At 38.8% G+C, this 23,028-nt stretch overlaps 1 protein-coding gene across 4 annotated transcripts in view; it reads left to right on the top strand.

The window, feature by feature from the left end:
- Positions 1-18,205, top strand: part of LOC128874966 (eye-specific diacylglycerol kinase) — a 52,879-nt gene extending 34,674 nt beyond the window's left edge. The window contains exons 3-12 of one of the 4 annotated variants that reach the window (XR_008456720.1): positions 1,914-2,566; positions 3,534-3,928; positions 4,635-5,017; positions 6,088-6,403; positions 6,486-6,666; positions 7,305-7,637; positions 7,972-8,244; positions 9,004-9,167; positions 9,856-10,038; positions 15,345-15,478. Coding sequence is in view for 2 of the 4 variants with exons in the window: in XM_054120199.1 (XP_053976174.1) it covers positions 1,914-2,566; positions 3,534-3,928; positions 4,635-5,017; positions 6,088-6,403; positions 6,486-6,666; positions 7,305-7,637; positions 7,972-8,244; positions 9,004-9,167; positions 15,345-15,529 (2,883 nt within the window). In the remaining 2 variants the exon portion in view is untranslated. Of the gene's footprint in view, positions 1-1,913; positions 2,567-3,533; positions 3,929-4,634; positions 5,018-6,087; positions 6,404-6,485; positions 6,667-7,304; positions 7,638-7,971; positions 8,245-9,003; positions 9,168-9,855; positions 10,934-11,443; positions 13,804-15,344 lie in introns of those variants that run through there. The other 3 variants (XR_008456719.1, XM_054120199.1, XM_054120200.1) reach the window with 3 other exon arrangements.
- Positions 18,206-23,028: the final 4,823 nt, after the last annotated feature.

Raw genomic sequence — 23,028 nt, 5'->3', positions numbered from 1 at the left:
CACGCAGGAAGTCAATTCATTTCAACTATTCACGGGTTTATTGCCACAACCGAAAGCCATTTTATATAAAAGGTTTATCTTGCGGAAAACCTGTCAGAATTTGTGCACACTGTTCAAACACACGTACGAACACACTGCGAAAGATTGAAACCAGTAAAGATAGAAAAATACGCGACACGGAGTTTCATCGAATTCTCGAAACCGACGATACACGTGTAAACCGTGGCAGCTGGTTCAGCGAATGGTTTCAAACGATTTAAAGGCTTCATCGGTTCCCATTGTCTGTGATCAAAGCGATAAACGGTCAGAGAGGTCAAACAAACTATTCCTCGCAGCAATAGCTGCATAAGTGGAGAGGGTGCGCTCTAAAATTGTGACGATTTCAGTGAGAAACGCGGTCGAGTAGAGGAGCGAGGCGGTTTCTAGAGGGTCAAGGCTGGTCGACAGACCCTCGTCGAACCTCTTCTTCGTCGTTTCTGTTCCTCTCAAAGAAAGCTTTTCCCTTCCGATATTATTCAGCCGTCGCAGTTTATATATGCCTACCTGAGTCGACTGAAACGTGCATCGATCGTTCAGGCGTCGCTCAGGCGAACGATTTCACGAAATAGAGGAAGCTGATTTGTTTCTCAACACCTGGTACGGTTGATAGAATTTCGAGGATGTGTCTTTGAGGATTTCTCTTCACCTAGTTCTTAAATTTACGCCCAGACGCTTGGGGTACCTTTCGATGAAATTTTTAAAGAGTAACGAGATGTTTGGGATAGCTACCGTTTCCTCCTGAAGTAGTTTAATTTAGACTTGCCATCGACAATTTGATCAACGATCATTTTATCACGAGAATCATCGAGAAGCTTTCCATACCGATATTCTCTAAAAAATATTTTCAACCCCCAAATTTTCACTGCAATTTAATCTAAACTCAGTTACGAATAAAATACATCAAATAAAATGCTTGTCCCGATCAACAAATGAATCAATACAATTAACTAATTACTCAAAATATCCATCCGTATGACTCTGTTATTCTATTTGTTTCTACCAGAGGATCATCAAGGAGCTTTCCAACAAAGGGATATTTCGGTTCTTTATTTGCATACACTCGAGTTGCTCGCACAGGTGCTCGGTAAATAAATAATCGCGCTTTTACGAGTACAAACGCGTGGAGCGATACAAGTGCTCCCGCCCATCGAATATATTTAGACAATGTTTGTACCGCGTACACCCTGGGCACCGTTTCTGGCGCTAAATTTATCTTAGTATGCAATACATAATTCAACGAGCCGGTGTTTCTGCGTTGCTAGCCAGACGACAAAATTGGACACCGCGGTTGTCCGCAAAGTGTTCAGGATGCTGGAACGTCGTGTAGTAATTGAATAATCGTATAATTGTGTAGAACTGCATACTTGCACTTTATGACATGAAATTTAGAGAGTGCATTAAGTGCACTGTAACCAATAATGTACGAGAAAAATTGTTAACGGAGTTAAACGACGCGTTGTTGCATGCCGATAACAGCATCGCAGTACATGCGCTATCGTTATTTAAATTAAGACCTGTTGTCGTGCGCTTGGATAGGACAAAAATTGTTTCGGATCATTTTTATTTCACGGAATAAATAACTGAGGAACACAATTTTTTGGGATTAGTTTTAATAATTTTATTCATTGATATTGCCATGTGAGATTTTTCCTGTGTTTCCATGATTGATTAAATGGTATGGTTTTGATTTCTATTCCTTCCTTCGAATCGCAACAAACTGATTCCTATTTCTTACTCCAAAACACAACAAATTAATTTGTATTTCTTGTTTCAAACCAGAACAAACCGATTTCTATCCTTCGCTCCAAACACCAAAGTCTTCTTCATCACTTACAAACTATCTTAACCCCGAAAAATCTGTGTTATATTTGCAGAAACATGGGCCACGGATGAAATGCGCCGCCTGTCGGGTGGTGGCACACGCGGTGTGCGCGACCAGTCTCAATTTCGCCTGTAAATCGAGCTTCCGCGACGTGGGTGTCCGACAGTATCGCGAGCAGACGAACACGCACCACCACTGGGTCCATCGGCGTTCGCAAAAGGGGAAATGTGGTAATTGCGGGAAATCGTTCCAATCGAAGCTGAGCTTCACCTCCAAAGAGATCGTCGCCGTGAGCTGCAGCTGGTGCAAGGCAGCCTTTCACAACAAAGAAGCATGTTTCAATGTTCAGAAGATCGGCGAGAACTGCGAGCTGGGTTGTCACTCGTCCATAATCGTGCCACCATCTTGGATCGTCAAGCTGCCACGGAAGGGTAGCTTCAAGAGCAGCCTAAGGAAATCCCCGCGCAAGAAGAAGTCTGGCGAGAGGAAGAAGTCGAAGGACAAGGACAAGGACAAGGAGCAGGATAAAGACCACGGAAAGCTGTGGGTGGTGAAACCGATACCGACCCCTTCCGTGAAGCCGGTGTTGGTGTTCATCAACCCAAAATCGGGCGGTAATCAAGGGGCGAAGCTGCTGCAGAAATTCCAGTGGCTCTTGAACCCGAGACAGGTCTTCGATCTGACGCAGGGTGGACCCAAAATGGGGTGAGTTTGGGGATTAGCTGGAACAGTGGTCCCTAGTTGTCGTAATGCATTATTGTAGCAAATGTTTGGCAGTTGGTCTATGGAATTATTGAATTTTTCATTGTTACAATGACAGACTCCTCATGCTTTTTTTATTGGAAAATTTTAATTCTTGGTTAGTTTATAGAAACAGCAACAGATGAGATGTTTTATTGAATCTAAAATTCACCAATTTAAAAAGAATTTCGAGCCCAAGTTTTAGCAAAGAATCAGGTTTATTGAATGGAAATTGCGATGAAAATGAATTGGCTGAATGGATTAGGCGAACGGGGGTCGGGATATTGGAAAATATGATAAACGAACGAGAGGTTTAATTAAAGTTCCACGAGCTGGCTCGTAGCCAGGAAGTAGCTGAATAAAGGTGAACAGTTGTCGCTATGGTATTAATGAAACTTTCTCAAGGAGTTTATTTCGAAGTTCGAGCATTTCGTTCATTTGCATTCATGAAGACGTAAACAGGAGTCGACGAATGGTGTTGCAATCGAGTACAGGCAACGGTGCTCGGATATTTTGCCTCATTAATCAATTTATCTCTTGTATCGTAACAAATCATCTGATTATACATTGAACGTTCTTTTTAACCGACTTCGAAAAGGAGGAGGTTACTCAATTCGCCATGTTTTTTTTTTTAAATGTCGGTTCACCGATTACGCCGTACTCTTCACAGCACCTTTTTGGAAGTCGGTTAAATTTTTTTTCCAAAAAATTATTTTATTTCGTAATAAATCGATATTTATTGAGCGTCCTTTATATTTATTTCAGTCGTTAGTATCGAAATCATAATTTATTAAGGTTATCAAACGTTCATTGTATGTTTTGACAGCAAAATCTATTCATGACGATTGATGATCTACGATCCTCTGCCAAACAAATATTCATAATTCAGCTGACGTGTACGCAAATAAAAATAAAATTCCTCTTCTTGCAGCCTGGAATTATTCAAGTCAGTTCCTAATCTTCGAGTTCTCGCGTGTGGTGGTGACGGTACCGTCGGTTGGGTGCTGTCAATCCTGGATCAGATCGGCGCCTCTCCGCCTCCGGCAGTCGGTGTCCTTCCCCTTGGCACTGGAAACGATTTGGCAAGAGCTTTGGGATGGGGAGGTGGTTACACAGACGAGCCAATCGGAAAGATTCTGTCGAATATAGGAGAAAGCGACACCACGCTACTGGACAGATGGCAGCTGGTCGTCGAGAGGAATCCCGATGCCCAGGGCGACGAGGACAACGGCAAGGGCAAAGAGAGTCTACCTCTGAATGTCGTTAATAATTACTTCTCCCTGGGCGTGGATGCTTACATCGCCCTCGAATTTCACGAGGCCCGAGGTTAGTGTCAGCCGCAGACATCTCTCTAAATCGTTCTCGACGTGCGACTCGGTGTGCTACGGTTAATAGTTAATTGTTGCTGCACCAGTGCTCAAAGGGTGGCTTTGCCGAAGAGTATGTGATATTTTTCGTGAAATCGGGTTGTCAGAACTGAATTGTTAGAATTGTCAGAATACTTCTTAACGCGTTGATTGTCACACGAATACTCGTGAGAATTTCTACAGGGTTAAAATTTTGTTCGAAAAGGGCATACAAATTCTTAACAATTTGTCTAGGGATCTTTGAAAATTCCTTACTGCTGGCATAGATGTCATTCTTTAATGTAAGCTCTATGGGGTACACTTCAGCAAGGATTTCGAAACAAAATTCGAATCCTTTCTTACATATAACCCAATAAAAAGTAATAAACATTCACAATAATGAAAAACATGCCATGAAAAAAAAAAACAAATCAAAGCAAACTGTGCGTTTCGTTTCATTTCTCATTCTCTTACCATCACACTTCCCTAATTTCCCATACACAAATAAATCTGTATCATTCGGCTTCTCGTAGTCTCAGCTTCAAAATAAAAAAAAATAAAAAAAAAAAATACTTCGCGCTAATGCATTCAAAAAATACATTCACCAAATTGATTGTATTAGAGAGCAAAATGAAATTCCCTCGAAAGAAAATGGAATGAAAGAGGAGGATCTCGTTGGATTGCAGAGGCGCATCCAGAAAGGTTCAACTCGCGACTGCGAAACAAGATGTATTACGGTCAGATGGGCGGCAAGGATCTCGTTAGACGAAAATGGAAGGACCTCTCGGAATTCGTAACGTTGGATTGCGATGGCCAGGACATGACGCCGAAATTGAAGGAGCATCGTGTTCACGCCATAGTCTTCTTGAACATCGCCTCGTACGGTGGTGGTACGCATCCTTGGGGTGCTGCGAGTGGAACCAAGGAACCATCGACGGAGGATGGACTGATCGAGGTGGTTGGTTTAACTACCTACCAGCTGCCACTCCTTCAAGCAGGTGGACATGGCACCTGCATAGCTCAATGCAGCACGGCCAAGCTAGTTACCACGAGGACCATTCCAATGCAGGTTTGTTCATTTCGTAGAATATTTTCTATTTGGCGTGTTCACCCGTGGAAAGTAGTATTTTTACATATTTTTCTGTATTTTTATTACGAAAGATAAGGGATCTATGTTTTGCCATTCATCGACCAATAAAACGGTTCTTTAACTTGTAGTTTAGGACGATGTAGTGTAAATAATTGTTGTAATCGATTGAAAGACTTTAATAAAAATAAGTAAGCTAAATGACGTAGACGATACTCGATACAAATTTTTCAAAGTTTAAAATAATAGATTAATAAAATTATCTTCGCTTTCAAAAACTTGAAAGACAACGGTAAGACGTCTTAATTAATTTTGATTGTTTAAGTTAATTTAAGTTGAGCAGAGGAAAGTTTTCAAAATTTACCAACCTTAATGTCTCGTGGAAATTGTAATCAGTTAAGATTTCTGTTAAAGCACAGGCAGTTAAGGTACCAGCATACAGCGGTCGTTATGAAATTAAGTTCAGAAACTAGGACGACGAGCGAAACGAATCATGTTCCTTCATAATCCCTTCTTTAAGGCTGCCTCAGGATCCACGTATTTAATGATACTTTAATGATTATGGCACTAGACCAAGCTTCAGGAATTTACCATTTCAAGTATAAAGTAATATGGCATACATTATAATACGTATAATATATTACATCTATAATAATTAAATCAAAATGACTCTGACTGTATCTGACACTCTTTCTTAAAAAAAATGTTCAATTTTCTTTATGAATTATCAACTAGTAAAATTGTCGATTAAATTAATTACAAGATCCTTCGTACATTTCCTACTCTTTCTATGGTTGTATATATCGGAAGCAAAAACACCAATATTCTTTACAGATACTCTAATGTTTATTATAAAATGATTCTAAACTCATTTAATGCTACAGACAATTTAATATTACAAATACATTACAATAAATTCATTTAATTTAAGTCTGTAATTAAGTTCAAGATGGGCCCCAAACAACCTCAGAAATAATTCCAGAGTTACACTAATACATACAACTGTCCACGAAGGCTGTATTTAACCCCAACGGTCATAATTCTCACTCCAGGTCGACGGTGAAGCCTGTCGCCTGTTGCCATCCATCATCGAGATGAAACTGTTGAACAAGGCTACCATGTTGGCGAAACGAAGGAACGCCGGCAAGTCGCACCGCGACGTTGTTCAGTTGGAGAGATTGAAATTGCCAGTGATGAAGATAAAGATGCCCGACTACGAAAGGTATCATCACGACAAAGACATGCTGAAGAAGTCCGCGACGACGTGGATAGCGGATCCGCTCGATCTCGACGCCACCACGGATCTGGAGTCGCTAAGGAAGATCCTGGCGAAGGACTACAACATGGACACTTGTTGCTTCCTCGACTGTTAGTGTCCCTGTATAGTCTCCCAGCGAGCTGCCAGCGATTACAATTCGATCACGCTACCATTCGGGATCCTCTGTTCCAGCGTGCACCGCGGAGCGATTCTTCAGGATCGACAGGGCTCAGGAGCAGCTCCATTACGTCACGGATGTCGCCGTGGACGCGGTGTACGTTCTTGACGAGACAGCGGCCAATCAATCATCTGGCGAACCCGAGGGAAAGCTTTCTCCAAACCAAGAAACGAAACCAGTTCAATCGTCGCCCAGGTACTTTAACGTCACACTTGAGATTCGTTCTTCATTCATTTATATTTAGTTTCATCGTGGTTGTATTCTCCTCTGTGTAAATTCTATTCCTTTCGAAGGGGTTGCCTTGTGTCTGCTGAAAGAATTTTCTGCGTTTCCTTGAAGCGTAGAGTCTGGAAAGTACAGTGGCAAAATGATTAGTGAAAACTTGTACAATTTAGTCACCATTTTGCCAAATTTGGAGTTCCTAATTTTTTTTTTAATTCAGACAAAAGCAACATTCCTACAAAGCAATGTCAAGAAATTAAACAAAGAATAGAAAATTCTCAAATATTATTCATCCCTCCAAGGCACGAGGAAACCTCCTTAAGTAACAAAGTAATACGTTTCGTAAACGTCGACAGTAAACTGACATGTTATAGTTAATACCAATTTTAGTCTTTGTTTCTATGCGATAGTAACGTCTGTCCGTACTTCTGCATGTACTAACAAAACGTTGATCGTAGCTATGAAATTATTACGCATAGTTACACACGCACTGCGATAATAACACCTTGGCTCCAGCGTTTAATCCCTTCACACATTCGTCTGTGTGTCCATGATAATGTAATGGTAATGGAATCGTATCATTAGATTAATAGAAAGAACGTGTAATATAGCGAAGAACGACCAAAGACAAACGCAGCCATGACAGAAGACCCGGTCAGAGAAGAACCAGCTAAAAAAGAACCAGTTAAAGATGAGCCGAAGGCGCAACCAATTACGGTACCGGAGAACGCAGCGCCGAAGACTCAGGACTCCGCCAAATCTCAGGGATCGATGAGCAGAAGCACACCTCATAGCGAAACGAATAATGCAAGGAACGGGGAAAGAGTCTCGGTTAACGAGAACATAGTAACTGGAGCCCCTGTAAAGCAAAGTAGTTCCTCGAAATCGATCTCTGCGACGGCTGTTGCTCAGTCGCAACATCGGGCACCATTCACCTTCATTAGGTAGGTATTTTCCAACCCTGTACGATAATGTCCACAAGTTTGGCGCATTCCACCATCTTTATAGAAGTGGGACATTCTAATAGACTCGCAGAAATATTTAATTATTATTTATCGAATAATAATTAAATTAATAAATAAAAACACAATCCAAATAATATTCCAAGCAATACGTTTATGATTGGACGAAGGTTCGTTAGTCTTAAAGATCAAACGGTGCGCCAAGCTTGAATGGCAGCGTACCTGATTTCCATTTGAAGCGAGAGACTTCATTGGGCGAGATTAACGCCATTCGAAACTAGAACGTGCAAAACGGATGGATGTTAACTTGTTGCAGTCCACGAGATAGGCTTTTCGGTCTGAGTTCTGAAGTCCACACCTTTAGCACGGGATTACTTGAAAAAACCAGCGACAGCATCTTGAAAGCGGCGAAGATTGGCGATTTTCAGGCTATAAAGGATCTCCACGGGAAAGGATATTCACTTTTGTCTATCGACGCCACTGGTCAAACTGCTCTTCATTTGGCAGCGAGGCACGGTCACAGGGACATCGTCAGGTATCTCATTGCTTGCGCGCCATCGACCATCCTCAATATGATTGACAACGACAAGTAAGTTTCTATTTTATTAAAATATGTTATTAATAATAAAGAAAAATTAATCTATAGAAAATTCAAACTAAATTATTTACTAAAAATGAAGAATCATATTTTTACCAAACTGTTAATATTCATATTAACGAAGTTAATTGGAAATATCAATGATATCAATTGAATTTAGATGTACTCAATTTATTTGTACCATGATGGCTGTCATATTTTTTTTTTAATTAAACCAGCTGTTATTTTCTTACATTTTTTGTTAGTTTTTTTTTTCATTTCCAATCACGATCGGTACAACGATTAATAAACGAAATATTTACACTCACATATTCACACTCACACAACCATCGATTTAAAATTCGAATCAAACTACCTTTTCTCACAAATATCACATGTATTTCATTTTTCATATTTGCATACTTAAATAAATACCCAAACATCCCCCAAGCGCAGTGATTAAACAATTCAAATTAAATTAAAACGAAAACACTCGTAAATTCAATACACTTCTCAAGTTCCTCGAATTTAATGCCAAGTGAATCCTTTATTTTGCATTTTCATTATATCCACGACAAAGCATCCTGTTTCAAAAACGCCTACATTGTTAAAAACAAAAACAAAAACAAAAACGAAAAGCAATCAGTGCTCGTAGGCGTGGGTCAAAGTTTGTTTACGACGTGGCATAAATGTCGGTCAAAGGACACGTGTATTCTTGGCGTGTAAACAGGCAATGAAATAAAAAGAGAATTTTCTTTTTTCTAATTGCAGAGGTCAGACCGCTTTGCACAAAGCGGCTCAATATAAGCGTCGTTCCATTTGCTGCATGTTGGTAGCAGGCGGTGCTACTTTAACCATTGCGGACCGCAACGGCCACACGCCTCGTGATCTTGCTCTGCAAGCGGAGGACCGTGACCTCGCAGCATATTTATATAGTGAGTGTTTTGGTCTTTTTTTCAAATCGGCTGACATTATGAAAGAAATTCCACATGGATGAATATAGCGAACTTTGCATATACGGTCGCAAAAAAAATCCAGCGCGAGCTCTTCCTCTTCAAGGAACCGTCATCGTGCTAAAATAATTTTTATTTAGATTTTTTAAATGTAACAAGAGGTGGCATCCACCCTTAATCGAAACTGCTTCGATTCCTATTGGTCTCAATTTTAATCAGAGGTCAGAGAGAGATATTATTCAATTTTATTTCCATACAATGTTCAATTTGAAAGCCTCATATACTATGCGATAAAATAAAACACAGTAGAACAATTTATGATACACCTCTGAAACATACAAATATTGGTTTCTTTAATTGTATTTATAGTAAACACAATATTCCCTTTGCATAATACATAAGGCTTTCTGGGGTCGGGACCAAAGAAATTTCAAATCCACTCGGAAAGTTTCCAATAGAAGATACTTAAATCCGCGGAGGGGGAAAGTCCATTTGCCCGTAAGAATTCGGATGGAAAACTTTTCCGCGCGACCCTTTCAATTCAATTCAAGGACCCGATCGAGGGTTTCATTGAATCGCGGGATCAAGCGAGATTCCGTTAAATTAAAGTCGCTTTCGGCGTTGTTGCCCTTTCGGCGGATCGTTAAATCGGCGTTGTTCGGTGATCTAGGTCAAGAGCAGTTTCAGCTGACAACGGAAGAAATGGAGAATGCCCTTTGACCTCCGATCGTAATTGGGTGGGCCTGAGCCGACCCTAGGTGAATCTGTCGTCGATGGAATCCAGATGAAACCTAAGCCGTTCGACGATCCAAGTTCGCCGCTTAAATCGCGCGTATTTTATCAGAGATCTCGCGTAAGTCGCAACACGTGATAAATCGATATTCTTCTTCGACAATTTAGGGTAATGCGTTATTCTACCAGGTGCTCTCCAGAAAAGACAAATCCTTTTTTTTCTCATCGAAAATCTCGTGATCGCTTTCAACGAGTGTTAACAATACGTTAACGTGTTACACTTGGTCCTCAAGGACCAGGAGGAGTTTTTTGTTTAGGCTACGCCCGTCATGCCAGTTTCTCTGCACCCGTAGCCGAAAAGAAAAGAGTATTGCTTATCATACTTAAACAATCTATTTGTGAACAATCATAATTTTGATAATCAAGGTTTAAAGCTGCCAACAAAACTTTACTTGGCTGCAATGAAATATTTGCCAAAGAAATCTTCACCTTTCTCTATTTGATAGATTGTCTTAGCAATTACCGTTGAATTATTGCATTCAACATTTATTTGAATTCCACAAGAGCTGATGTCTCTAGAAGCAAAGATTCAGCCACGCCAGAAGTTGGTGCGATGGCGCCAACCATATATATATAAAGGTGAAGATTTCTTTGGCAAATATATATATATAAAGGTGAAGATTTCTTTGGCAAAAAAAAAATATATATATATATATATTTTTTTTTTCTGGGAGAAAGGAAAAACGAAGTTCAGTAGTATTCAGGGAGTTGGACAGAATGTTAGCTTTTATTCCAGTTACTATTGTTCGAATTCGACGATTGTTAGAGTTAGGATTTATTCTTCGAACGTAGTGCGTTATTCGTTGGGTAGACGGTATCGTTAACCCTTTGCAGATGATGCAGACGCTTAATGGGGTTGTTATAGTACTATTGCTAGGAAAACAGATTGTTTTAAAGAATTTTTATTTCGCGCAACAAATAATTGGGGAATATCAATGTTTTTACACATAATGATAGACATAATGTATGTAGAATATATTCTACTATTTCATTTAATAATATTAATATTTCGTTTGGCATGAGATCATGTAGAATAACATCTTTATATATAAAAACATTGATATTCCACAATTAATTGTTATGTGAGATAAAATTTCTTTAAAACAATCCTTTTTTTCTTTGCTCCTAATTAATGTGGAGTCTTCGCCCCAAAAATGGTTGTCTGCAAGGGGTCGAAGCGTAAAGTTTCATTCGAATGACGACTCGAGTGGCTCGAAGAGCTGAGAATCGATCGTGCACGTGTTTCTTCGTTGAACGAATCGAGTTGCAATAAGTTCTATCCGACTCTGCTGGCATCCAATGTATTTCTACCCACCCGTTGAATTCTCCCCGCTTGTTCTAGGATATCTCGTTGCATCGGATACATATCTTTTTCTATAAGTGTCGCGTTACATATACATATATTATACATATACATATATTTTCTACGTACGGTTAATACTGGTTATATATTTATTCTCTGTAAGGTGCAAGAAGTTTCTTCACGATACTATTTTTCTTGTCCGTGAACGCTCGTCGAACTTCTTTACACTGCTTGGACACATAAACACACACAGGCACAGGTACATACACGGAGACACGAAACGGAAGCAAAACAAAATGCAAAAAGTAAGACAAAAAGAATATTCATCGTTCGAAATTTTATTACTAATGTCTCCATCGTGACAATCGATCTTCCGCATTTTTTCCAATTATACTAACCCTCTGTTGGAGGAATTGGAGGAAATTTTGTAGCATTTGAGCGCGAGATCGTCTTATTTAACTTATTTAGAGTTAATTATTTATTAAGGTGAGAAACACTGAATTAATTAACGAATATACAACCGACCAAAAGATAATTTTTTCTCCAAAAATAAAATTAAATCCCACGCAATAGAGGGTTAGATTAGAATTCAAATTTGATCAACACACTTTCCAACGCTATGAATATCACCGTGGTAGCGTCGCAAAAATATCGATTGCCAAAGCAGCGATCCCACCGCCCCCAAGATACCAAGCAGTCATGTTCATCTCGTAGGTACGTTAACTCATTTCTGCGTTAATCCTTTGACTTCGGGTCAATTTTTGCTGGAAATTCTATGGAATTTTAAGTGTTTCATTGTTATTTTTGAAACTAAACATTCGATGAATAAAGCGTAAACATAAAGAAAGTTTCGTCTTATCATTCTCTATAAGGCGATGTTTCTTAAAAATTGTTAAATTTAAAAATTTCATCCAATTTTTGTGGACAAATGTATATGCCCTGGTCTGAGCCTAATTTTCGAGGACGGATATATACCCCTTTCACAGTCAAAGGGTTAACCAATTGAGATCGATGAGGACGAGGAGAAAGAAACCACGGAAGCAGCGCGTTCGAATGAAAGAGCGAAAGTGTGAAAAATTGAGAGCGAAACGTGATAAAAAAAAAAAAATGGAGAAAGAGAAAATTATCTTACTCGGTACCAAAATGAAAAAGGGGATCAACGTACGAACACCAATTAGCTCTTAAAGGACGGTCTATCGTCACTATTATGATACTGTTAATTACACTTAGACTACTCTAATTTTACTGTCGAATTATTATATTGTATAATGTACGTATAGTACCCTTCTAAGTATTCGTCCTGCGGGCAAGAGAATTATTCTGAAAAAGTACGGAGTCACGATAATATACCTGTAGACGTCTACGAGGTAAGTTGTCCTCATTGGACACGCGCGAACGTCTACTTTAATAATCGATTCGATTTTTAGCGATGTAAATAATTTAAATAACGATGTTCAAGCGTGTCGGGGGACGAGTTTCTTATTTTTAAGCGCTCGCTGTCGTTGGAATCTCTTTTCTGTGATTTTTCGAGACTGTCCTCTTAAACTAATCATTAGTGGCGATATAGTGATTAGTAAACGTGTAAATTTTAATATTAGAATTTAATCAAGCCTTCTGCGAATGTTGCCTGCAAAATGATCGATTTCTTAAAGAAAGAAATCCACTGTGATGGTTATGATGTGAATTTATTTGATTAAATATTCACTTTACTTTGTTTAAATACTTCTTCTATCGAATACAGAAGTTAGGATAGTATTAATTATAATTAGGCTAAAAAATACGCGAATTCTTTTTAGAATTAGTAAAGTGAACATATGGAAATGGAGACGTACAATTACACGTTTACTAGTTACTTTATCTTTATCATTTAAGAATCATAAGTATCTCAAGTAATCTCTGAAAGTGTCAACAATTGTACAGCTATATAATTCTTCTCGAACGTGTGACTTTCTAATCTTCGAATTCACCCTAAAGTATCGTCAACGAGGAGACAGTTTCAAATATTTACGAAACTATTAAGATGAAAATGTGGGAGAAATCGAATCGAGCGGATTGAGAAGTTCCCGCCCGTCTCTCTTCCTCGTGTGTCTCTAATCCTCTTGTAATTACTGATATTTTTAAGGATCGTTAGCCTGATAGAGAGGTTTAGCGACGAAGTAATCGTACGTGTATGTATAAATAGATACATCCGTAGAGTACAGGTATTCGATGACGATGGCGGAAGTAAAATGAAAAAAAAAAAAAAGAAAAACAAACGAAAACGATTTAGAGATGCCTTCGAGTGTAAGATACCGTTGTTCTGATTATTTTTTATATGTAGAGAGTATTAATGGTAACGCCTTTGTAATTCACCTGGGTGTCGCGATGTTCATTCGACGAATAAACACCTCCGTTGTATTTAATGTCCCTATTTAACGAAACGCCCGGTCGCGAGCGATGTTATTCGTCCAATGAACGTCGCAACCGATTTTTAGAGACCAGAACGAGAAGCCGGAGCAATTAAAGACTTGAACATTAGTTGAACACGTTTCGTTTTGATTTAATTTGCTTTTCCGTCTTTTTCCTTGGTTCGACACGAGACTCCCTGGCCAACGTTTGTTTCCCCGTGTTAGTTTGAACTGTTCCAGAAACATTCGATCCCCGAGAGACCCCTAAATCCTCGAGTCCGCGATTATTCGGTATCGTTCGTCGTGGTTGCAGCACCCTGTGAGGCGAAGACTTGGAACGAGACTTGGGTAACGATTTTTCAGCAATAATTTGCACAGCTGTCGTTGATAGGTGTTTTGGGAGGTTTAACGTCGATTGTGGGGGATTATCGAACGAGTTGTACGTGGATATGGGCGAAACGGAGTAAGACCTCGATATAAGGTCGGATTTTTCCTCCGATTTAAGGATACTCTCTTAATGATGACAGCGTCAAGTAACTCACACTTTTTATACGTTGAGATTTGATCGAAACATTAGTTCATCAATTGATATGTAAACAGATAAACAATTTCTATACATTACCAGTTGAATGAATATAAAAATTTGATTTTCAGAATAAAATTGTACCTCGTTTCGAACAAACGCGTACCTGAATAATGGTGCGATCGAATAAACGTCACGAACAAATGGCTCTTTGCTGTTTCTGCCTGTTATTTATTATTCGAATAAAACGTTGCCCATCTCTGCTCGTACAACACGCTCGTGTTGGATGTCAGTTGTTGCCATAAAATCTGGCGTGGTGCAGGTTCCACGGAGGACGTGTTGAATGTAACGCAGGTTGGTTTCGTAACTATTTTATCTCATTGCATTGAAAAATTGCACTGTAATGACGATAAAATTGTTGGAAAACTTAACACTTCGTGGTTCAGATCTTTTAATTTCAGTGTATTTTAGTCGTTGACATAGGAATGGAAAAAGTTAAAAGATATTTTTTTTAAATATTATTCCTCTTGTTTGTTTTCAATTAATAAAATTGAAAGCTCAACACAAAAGATGGTTGTGCAAATTGTTACACGAATAATCGTTACTCGAGTGATTCCTATGAGGAATTTTCCGCGAGTTGTATGCGATTTCGAGGGATCTCCCTGTACCTGTATTCGAATTACGAATAATTGTGTAATCCTCTTATTGGTGCGCAATCTGATACAAACGGAAATAATTACGATCGATCAACTTTGGAAACGTTTCTCGCCAATTTCCACGAAATTTATTCTCCATAGCGTCGTTGGTCGGTTTGTTCATATGTAAGTGTATAAGTGTATTTTTACTAAAGCTATATATTTATCGTCGTAAGCAACTAAACTGAACGTAGTCGAGACAATGAATTCGAATATAACGACATATACTTATATCTCGTAAATTTCATCGTGTACGGGACGTTGACGATGTTTTCTAATTTCCTCCCCCTATCTTCTTGGACCACTCGTTTTGCGAAATGGAACAGGACGCGACCAAACTCGGGATTCCCTTTGAACTTTCTAGAGCTAATCTTAGCTTTTAACCTTTGTCGGGATTCAATCATGGACGCGACCCCTGTTCTCCCTTTTCTTCTACTTTTTTCCGTTTCTTCTTTTCAGGTCGATCGATCAGTAAACGATTGCCTTGTCGTATCGCAACGTTGTGGCGTTACAGTGTTTCGCTGACTGGCCACGGGGTGTTTGAAAGGGAAACATCGATAGTACTTGGCACTGATATTATCACTGGCTTGCAAACGTTCTGTGGATCTCCGCTGATATTTTCATCGAACGTTTGTATCTACTGATAAACGACAGTAGCGATTGGGAGAACGATTTAGGAATTAGTGGCATTATTTTTATACGAATAATAAGTAGGAGAATCAAATTCTACTTGTCAAAACCAATCACGTGAAAAATTCAAAATATCACTTCTTGTAATGGAAAAATGAAATTTGCAGTTAACGTACATGAAAATTACGTCCAAACAATAAAATGGGATTACAATTTACAAGTTTTCTAATCTATAAATATACGTTTAATGTAACTTGTTTAACTGCCAACAGGAACCATTAATTTCGAATTTTGAATTTGAAGCTTCCTGCATGGCCAAAGGCGACACAGAGAGGAACTATTTTGTGAGTATCGTATCATTTTATCTCTGAGAATTTACTTGTCACTCTAATTTCTCCAAAAATGTGAAATGAATGTACTTATCGAGGAGAATCGTTTGGAAGCACTGTATCGCGACAACAAAGCATCGATGTCATCGAGTATAGCGTAAATTCTTCTGTACATTGACCCAGCCTAATGTACGAACACTACTGTATATATCTATACGTCAGATACGTATATTATAATATTTATCGAATTTTTCGAATACTTAATAAAAAAATGAAAGAAGAAAATCAATGCCTTTTGCGGTTCGCAAATGTATCACGAATTAAGGGAGAACTGGATTGCGAGGAAGGCGAACAAGCTGTCCCCGAGCCGAAAAGTTTCCTTCGGGCTGGATAGGCTATCATTAGGGTTGCCAACTACGTCAGGTATAAATCCTCCACTTTCGTTATTTCTACAAAATAAAAATCTCCAAAGCTTTATCACAATTTTGTTATAACTCTCAAATGCATCATCAAGAATGGCCAAGAAATAGAAATCGAGAAAACCTGAAAATAGAGTCGTAGGTGGTACAAAATAATTTCTCTCAAAGTCATTATTTTACAAGATTTCAAGATAAAACAAGTCATTGCCTCGCCCTGTATACTATCCAACCCCGAAGAAAGGCCAAGGCTAAAAAAATAAGACCTGAAAATGGAGCGTCCTTACCTAAACGAAGCCTGGCAACCTTAATTAGCCTGCGTATACTTTCCCTTTCGTTCCGAGGAATGTCCTCTTCGTGGTCGATTAGAAAACCGCGTGCCTATCGCTCGGTTTAGCGTTAATCCTTAAGGGATAATTAGCGCCGAGTTTAGGATCGGGCGTCGGGTCGCGAGTAACGAGTACTTCCGACGAGTGGAAGGCTGACGTAGCTGCGAATGCTTCGGAAGTCTCGGCTGAGAACTTTCCGGTACGGCGATAACGAGTATTGTTGTACGCGATGCTAATTAGAGAGCTAAGTTCGCGTGCCCCGCGATTCGTGGGTCTCGTACGGTCTGATGTTCGCGTTTAACCGGCAAGGATCGATTCGTAGAACGATGATTGATATCTTCTGATGGGATACGTTCGTCATTTTAACAAGTTGGCTGACAACTGCGTTGCGAAATTCTGGCACGATCGGGTGATCCGTCAGGAGTTGCGCGAGACGGTTCAGTAACAGGATTAAATGGGATGTTAGGTCTGGACTGGAGGATTCGACTATTGATGGCAAGTTTGATGTGTGTCAGACACGTTGCTTATGTGTTTGAATGTTTTTTAAAACAGTTGAGGGGGAGTTGGAATTAGGATATCCTGTGAGTGTTTGAACCAACACGTTGCAAAATAAACATTTTGGAGTATTTGTGAAAAAACCCAATTGCTGATGGATCATGGGTCAACGATGACCCCCAGAACGTGCTCGATATAGGCCTAACACACTGTCGATGCATGTTTGTAGGAACAGTGATTGTGAACTTACCATTAAGATCGTGGGATTATCAGGACCCTCGACGATATCTCGTGGGTGTTGGAGCCAACGTGTTGAAAAGTGAACAAGCAGTTTGACGTGGAGAGATTAGCCTTGCCAGTTAAAGTTTAATGAATCGGATCGTTAAGCTCGTGGAAGCTTTGCCTGTTTCAGTTTTAGAACCTTCTATCGCCAGGGATAGTATGAAACTAAAGGGAACCGTGATCTTATTTAAAATTTATCCTTGTTCTTACTTTCATAGCTTCTTGCGAATTTCTTAACAATTTTTTGACTATATAAACATAAAAATTTAATAGATACACAATGGGTCATTGATTTTATCAGGAATTATAAGGACGTTATAAAAGATGATACCTGGACAATTTCAAGCTTCCGACTTGGAAATGAATTTTGTCTTAAATTAAAAGCACGATTGTTTCTTGGAAATTCTGTGTAAAATAAAATGAAACAGAAGAAACAGCAGGCAAAGTTTCCCACGGAATTTCCCATCGAGGCAAAGGCGACGTTAGTTCTAGTAGATAAGTCGTGAATGAGGATGAGATGACGAAAGGTGAGTGCGAGATAGCAAACGCGACGAGAGCGTGAGCATAAGAATTGCGCAGAGTTACCCGAAGGGAGGAAAAGAAACACAGTATTGCCTTTCTCAGGGACGCGGTCTCGGTCCGTGGGTTTCATCTTAAGTTTTAGAGCAATAAATTGGCGACAATCACGACGTTTTTTCGGCCCGAGGCCGCGTCGCCCATCGTTTCCTCGTCTGTCCGCGCGATTATTTTTCATTCCTCTTCGCTTCGACGACGAAATCCACGTTAAACGTCATGATTATACATCAAGGAGCAAAGCTGGGCAAAATTGAAATAAAACACAAATATTGATCAGTTATTTGTTCGATCAAGAGTGAATGATAATCTGAGTAATAAAAGTGGAACTAGAAATTATATCTCAGGTTGAACAAATTGAAACTTACGCGAATAACTGATCGATCGGAGTTGGGTATAAATTGATGTTTACTCGGGTAAAATTTTGCCCATCTGTGAAGAGTTGAAGAGGGTGACTCTGGGTGGTATTTATATTTAGGGATCAGAATTTTTTGAAAAGGATTATATCCTTCATATCGACGAGGACTTTATGTGATATGAAGCGAGTAGATTGTGGATTGTATGCATTTACCATGTAGGGGTGCGAGTGATTAAAATTAAATTAAAATTAAAATTCACAAAATATTATCACATTAACCCTTTCACCCATGAATTATTTTTTTTCTCGTACTGATGTAATTCAATTTTGAGGGCTAACTTGGACTAAAATTAATATGGACAAAATAGAAATAAACCCTAATAGTGTAATCTTCGAGGAAAACTGGTCTTTCTTCGTGTGTCCTCAATTGTGGACGCCAGGTTTGAAAGGGTTAATTTACGAAATGTAAGGAAACGATGCTAATCATACTCAATATAGTATAGCATATTTTTCCCGCGTTATATTATACCGTAAATGCTTAAAATCCTCAGTCTACCAACGGCTAATTGCATTGCTATTATGGAAACGCAGTTTTGCAGTCGAAGAGGCGGATTTCTTCTTCACCCAGGAGCATTCTTTGCAGCTCCTTGCGGTACTTTGCTCCACCCATATTGTTCCGGTCTCGCGTTCAGCGACGCCTCGTCGACGACAGTGGCACTCGTTCCGTGGAATTTCGCATTTATTTGGCGGAAGCGTCGAGACGTCGTAATCTCTTGGCAGTTCGACCGCCGAGCTTGGAAATGGAGCTTCGTGGAAGCGTTTCACTCATACCCAGTGAACCGTCCGAGTGGAAACGGTTCAGGGTTGTTCACTTGAGCGTACGAATTAATTTTTTCCTATTCCAGGAGTTAATTGTTTATGGAAGTACTGTGTTCTCCTAATTATAGAAGCAGCAGAGTCTTTAATATGGAAGGCGTACGAAAATGAAAAAATTTTATATAGTTTCCGTCATGCTACAGTTTCTACAGCTGCAATTCTGAACAACGCGTAGATCTAGGTTTGAAGGTGTCGACTACCGAATTTATTTAATTTATTAAGCGATCGAAATATTTAATTGATCTCACCGTTTTCATTCGGTCTAATAGCCGCGCGCCGCTAATTTAGACTGCAGGCGGTCTGTTTCGACTGCGGTAGAGCTTGAGACAAAAGGGCCACTGTTGTCGCTGGCTGCGTATTGTGAACGGCGACCTGAATAGTTTGACTTCACCCTCGGTAAGACGAGCTTATTTCGTTCGTATTTCGTTTAACGCGATAGTTGGGTCTGCTCTATTCTGCGTTCGCCAAATACAGGCACTTGGCGAGGACGCGACAATTGTTCGGCGCGTATTGATTTCGCTGAACGTTAGAGTTCCTCGAGATTTGATCGATGCAACCTGGTGCAGGCTCTTCGATTCCTAAAATGACCACAGCTCCGCTTTCCGCTGGTCGTTAGAATCCATGCACGCTCACGAGCTGCTGTTTGACTTCCTGATTAACCTCTTCAGGGATACTGGCACGTACACTGCTGCTGGGTGATTAGAGAGATCGTAGGTTTGTGTGATAGCGAGGGTATTTGTGTATGTATACTTGTTTCACTGAAAGATACACTATTTTATGGGGAAAGGATATTGTTCTTCAAAAATATTGTATTATAAATTGTTTAGGTACAATACCTTTAACTTTACTGTTTTATATTAAAAAGACATTTACCTTGTTATACATATCTAATATGAATATTATTTAATATAATTGATATTATATTATATATAATATTTTTAGCGAAACAGTTATATATTTTTTGTGTAAGAAGAGGCAATACAATTTTGAGAGGCAATGCATGTGTACCAGTACCATACATATTTTAAATAAACCAGCATGAAAGTATCCACCAAAATTGTAACTAAATACTCATAATTCAATATTTCAATGGTATCACATAGTAACATCGAATCAGTTTAAATTTTTGTTCATTTTAAATATGACAATTGATTCCTGAAGAGATTAACTCATTGCGTTTTATTTGAGCATAACTTTGCCAAATGCAAGTATTTGGTACCAGACAGGGATTCGAACCAACGTCATTACAGGAACGAGCGTATAATTGCAATGACTTCTCCAATTACTTCTCGCTATTTTCTGAGTCTATGTAACTTGTACGAGTAAACTTCTGATTAGAAGGATGTATCAAGCGATTACTTTATAAGTAATAAAAAGATTTCTGATTCTCGAATCTGCAATTTTTTCTATCCTGTTCGATAAACTTATCAGTTATCAAAGCCAGCTCGACATTCCCATAAGTTCTTTATTAAACTTTCATTTTGTTGAATACATCAGTTTTCCTAGTGGCCAGCAGGGATATTCTGTCGGCAAAACATAGTGCATTGTTGTTAAAACAGAACTTATTGTCGATAACAGAGAAATCCTTTCGGTAAAGTAGAGCATGATGTTGGTAACACAAGAAGCTCTGATGGTAAACCAAAATACACTGTTTCACCGACAGTATGCACTGTTTCACCAACGAAATATCCCCTCGAATGCACGCATCCTTCTTCATCAACTATTATATTTCTAAATAAGTTGTTCCCAATTTTACACCCCAGTCTTGGCTAAAGTATATAACCTTCCTAAAACAAAGATTTCTGATCCATCCAATAACAATAATATGTCTTTCCCAGCATATCAGCCCTATTGTTACTACCTGCTCCATAAACGATACCTTGTTTTCAGTATAATCCTGTAAATCTTAACAATGGAACGCAACGTGCCCTACAAACTTGCCTGAAATACAAAAGTATAATTCGGTAGCAAATTGTAAAAGCCTTTTGTCCATGAAATTTATCATAAAAAATGTCTTGCGTAACAGTGTTTTGTTATATAAAGTAGATTCAGCTTTAAACTCCCAGTGACTGCGTTCAATGGAACAAAGTAATCCAGAGAAAGGGATTGTGAGTTACAGACTCGTTTCTAGCGACGAGGATCATTATCCTTCGCGTTTCGTTTCTTTGCGAAACGGGGTAACGAGCGTGAGACGAGCGAGCTGACGAAACAATGCGAACCTCCAGCCATGGAAGTGCATCGGATGGATAATGAAGATCGATTCGCTCGCGTTTTCTCGCTCGAGATTTCGAGAGGGGACATCGAGTGGGGCGCTTAATTAACAATTCGACGATGTTCGACGTTCCTCCACGGACTCTCCTGGCCAGAAATATTTCGGTCATCAATTCTATGATTGTTTTCTACCGAGTTCGAACACGTTGGTACATTATCAGGCAAAAGTATTAAACATTATTTTCTGTTTCTGGGGATTGCGTTAGACCGTATTTTTCAATTTCAAAGGAAAACTTTTTCTGGATTTTTTGTAAAGCGTTTCGTTTATATTTGTGTTAGTGATCTGTTGGTTATTTGATAGGATTGGTTGAAGCTATCCTTCGTGGTTTTCAATTTTAAATGGAAGCATTTTCTGTTTTTTTTTTCGAATGTTTTGTATATATTTGTGTTTCTGGTCTATTGATTATTTAAAAAAATTGAAAAGTGAGAAGAAATTCTATACTTTGAAACTCTGTCATTCTAAAATTTATTTAGTTTCGAAATATACAAATTTTAATAAATACTAACCACACGATCTAAAAGATGGTGTTTCCAGAACGTAATGAAAGCACACCTTACAAATATCGTTAAATTCTCAAGGGTGAGAAGAAAGAATGGTCCCTTTGTTGCTTTTTATCTACTCTGTACAATTGCTTTGGAGATGTCATTTTATTATCGTTTGGAACTAGTTGGAGACCTTCGATTGGTCCAAATGGCTAGGACTTCTGTGGACAAAGCAGTAACGACGTCCTGCACTCAATCTTCTCCCCGATGAAAACTTCCAAACTACTTTTCCACGTAGGAGAAATTAAGCTTGCCAAACTTTGGTTCGACTATCGAAGCTTCAATGAAGATTTATAGATCAACTTCTCGGACCGAGAGCAAGCCATTTATATAATTACTTTTAAACCTCGTCTCATCCTTTTCTGCTGTTTAATTGGTTGTGTAGCATTATAATTATTTACAGTCCATTATCCTACTATTAACTGAAACAATTTTATGGTAATTACCGATAACATTATTTGCTTTAATTCGAGTGATGTAATTATATTATTTGCATCTTATTATCGTATTACAAATTGAAATTATGTCATGATAATTCAATTGCATCCACGTTTACAGTCCATTATCCTGTTATTAAATGAAATAATATCATGGTCACGTTCAGTGGCAATGTTTACTTTAATTAGTGTAATTAATATTATCTTCAAATAACGGTTTTCAGAATGTGGTCGAGCATAAGTCAAATATTGAGTTTTTCATACTATCGGACTGCTCATAATGTAAGGAAAAAATAATAAACGATTAGAATTATCACGTTTATCGTGTTATCACAATTTTTCTTGAATTAATATTTGCAGTTATGATAGCGCAGACTTACAATTAAACCTCAAAAATTCATAAAAATGAAACGAATAAAAATCAATAAAAAGGAATGTATAAATGAGTAATTATTAGAAACGAAAATAACCTATTTACCTTTAAACGTTGAAATACACATCTGTGGCGTGAACTAAAGCAGTGAAGTAATCTGAAAAGCTTTTCCCTGTGATAACGAGACTCCTTATCTGCGTTTACATCCTGATGCAAATTAAGTGCAACAAG

This window comes from Hylaeus volcanicus, chromosome 4 (assembly GCF_026283585.1).
Source record: "Hylaeus volcanicus isolate JK05 chromosome 4, UHH_iyHylVolc1.0_haploid, whole genome shotgun sequence".
NCBI lineage: Eukaryota > Metazoa > Arthropoda > Insecta > Hymenoptera > Colletidae > Hylaeus > Hylaeus volcanicus.
The sequence above is the reverse complement of the archived record's forward strand: the minus strand, read 5'-3'. Positions and strand labels throughout refer to the sequence as shown.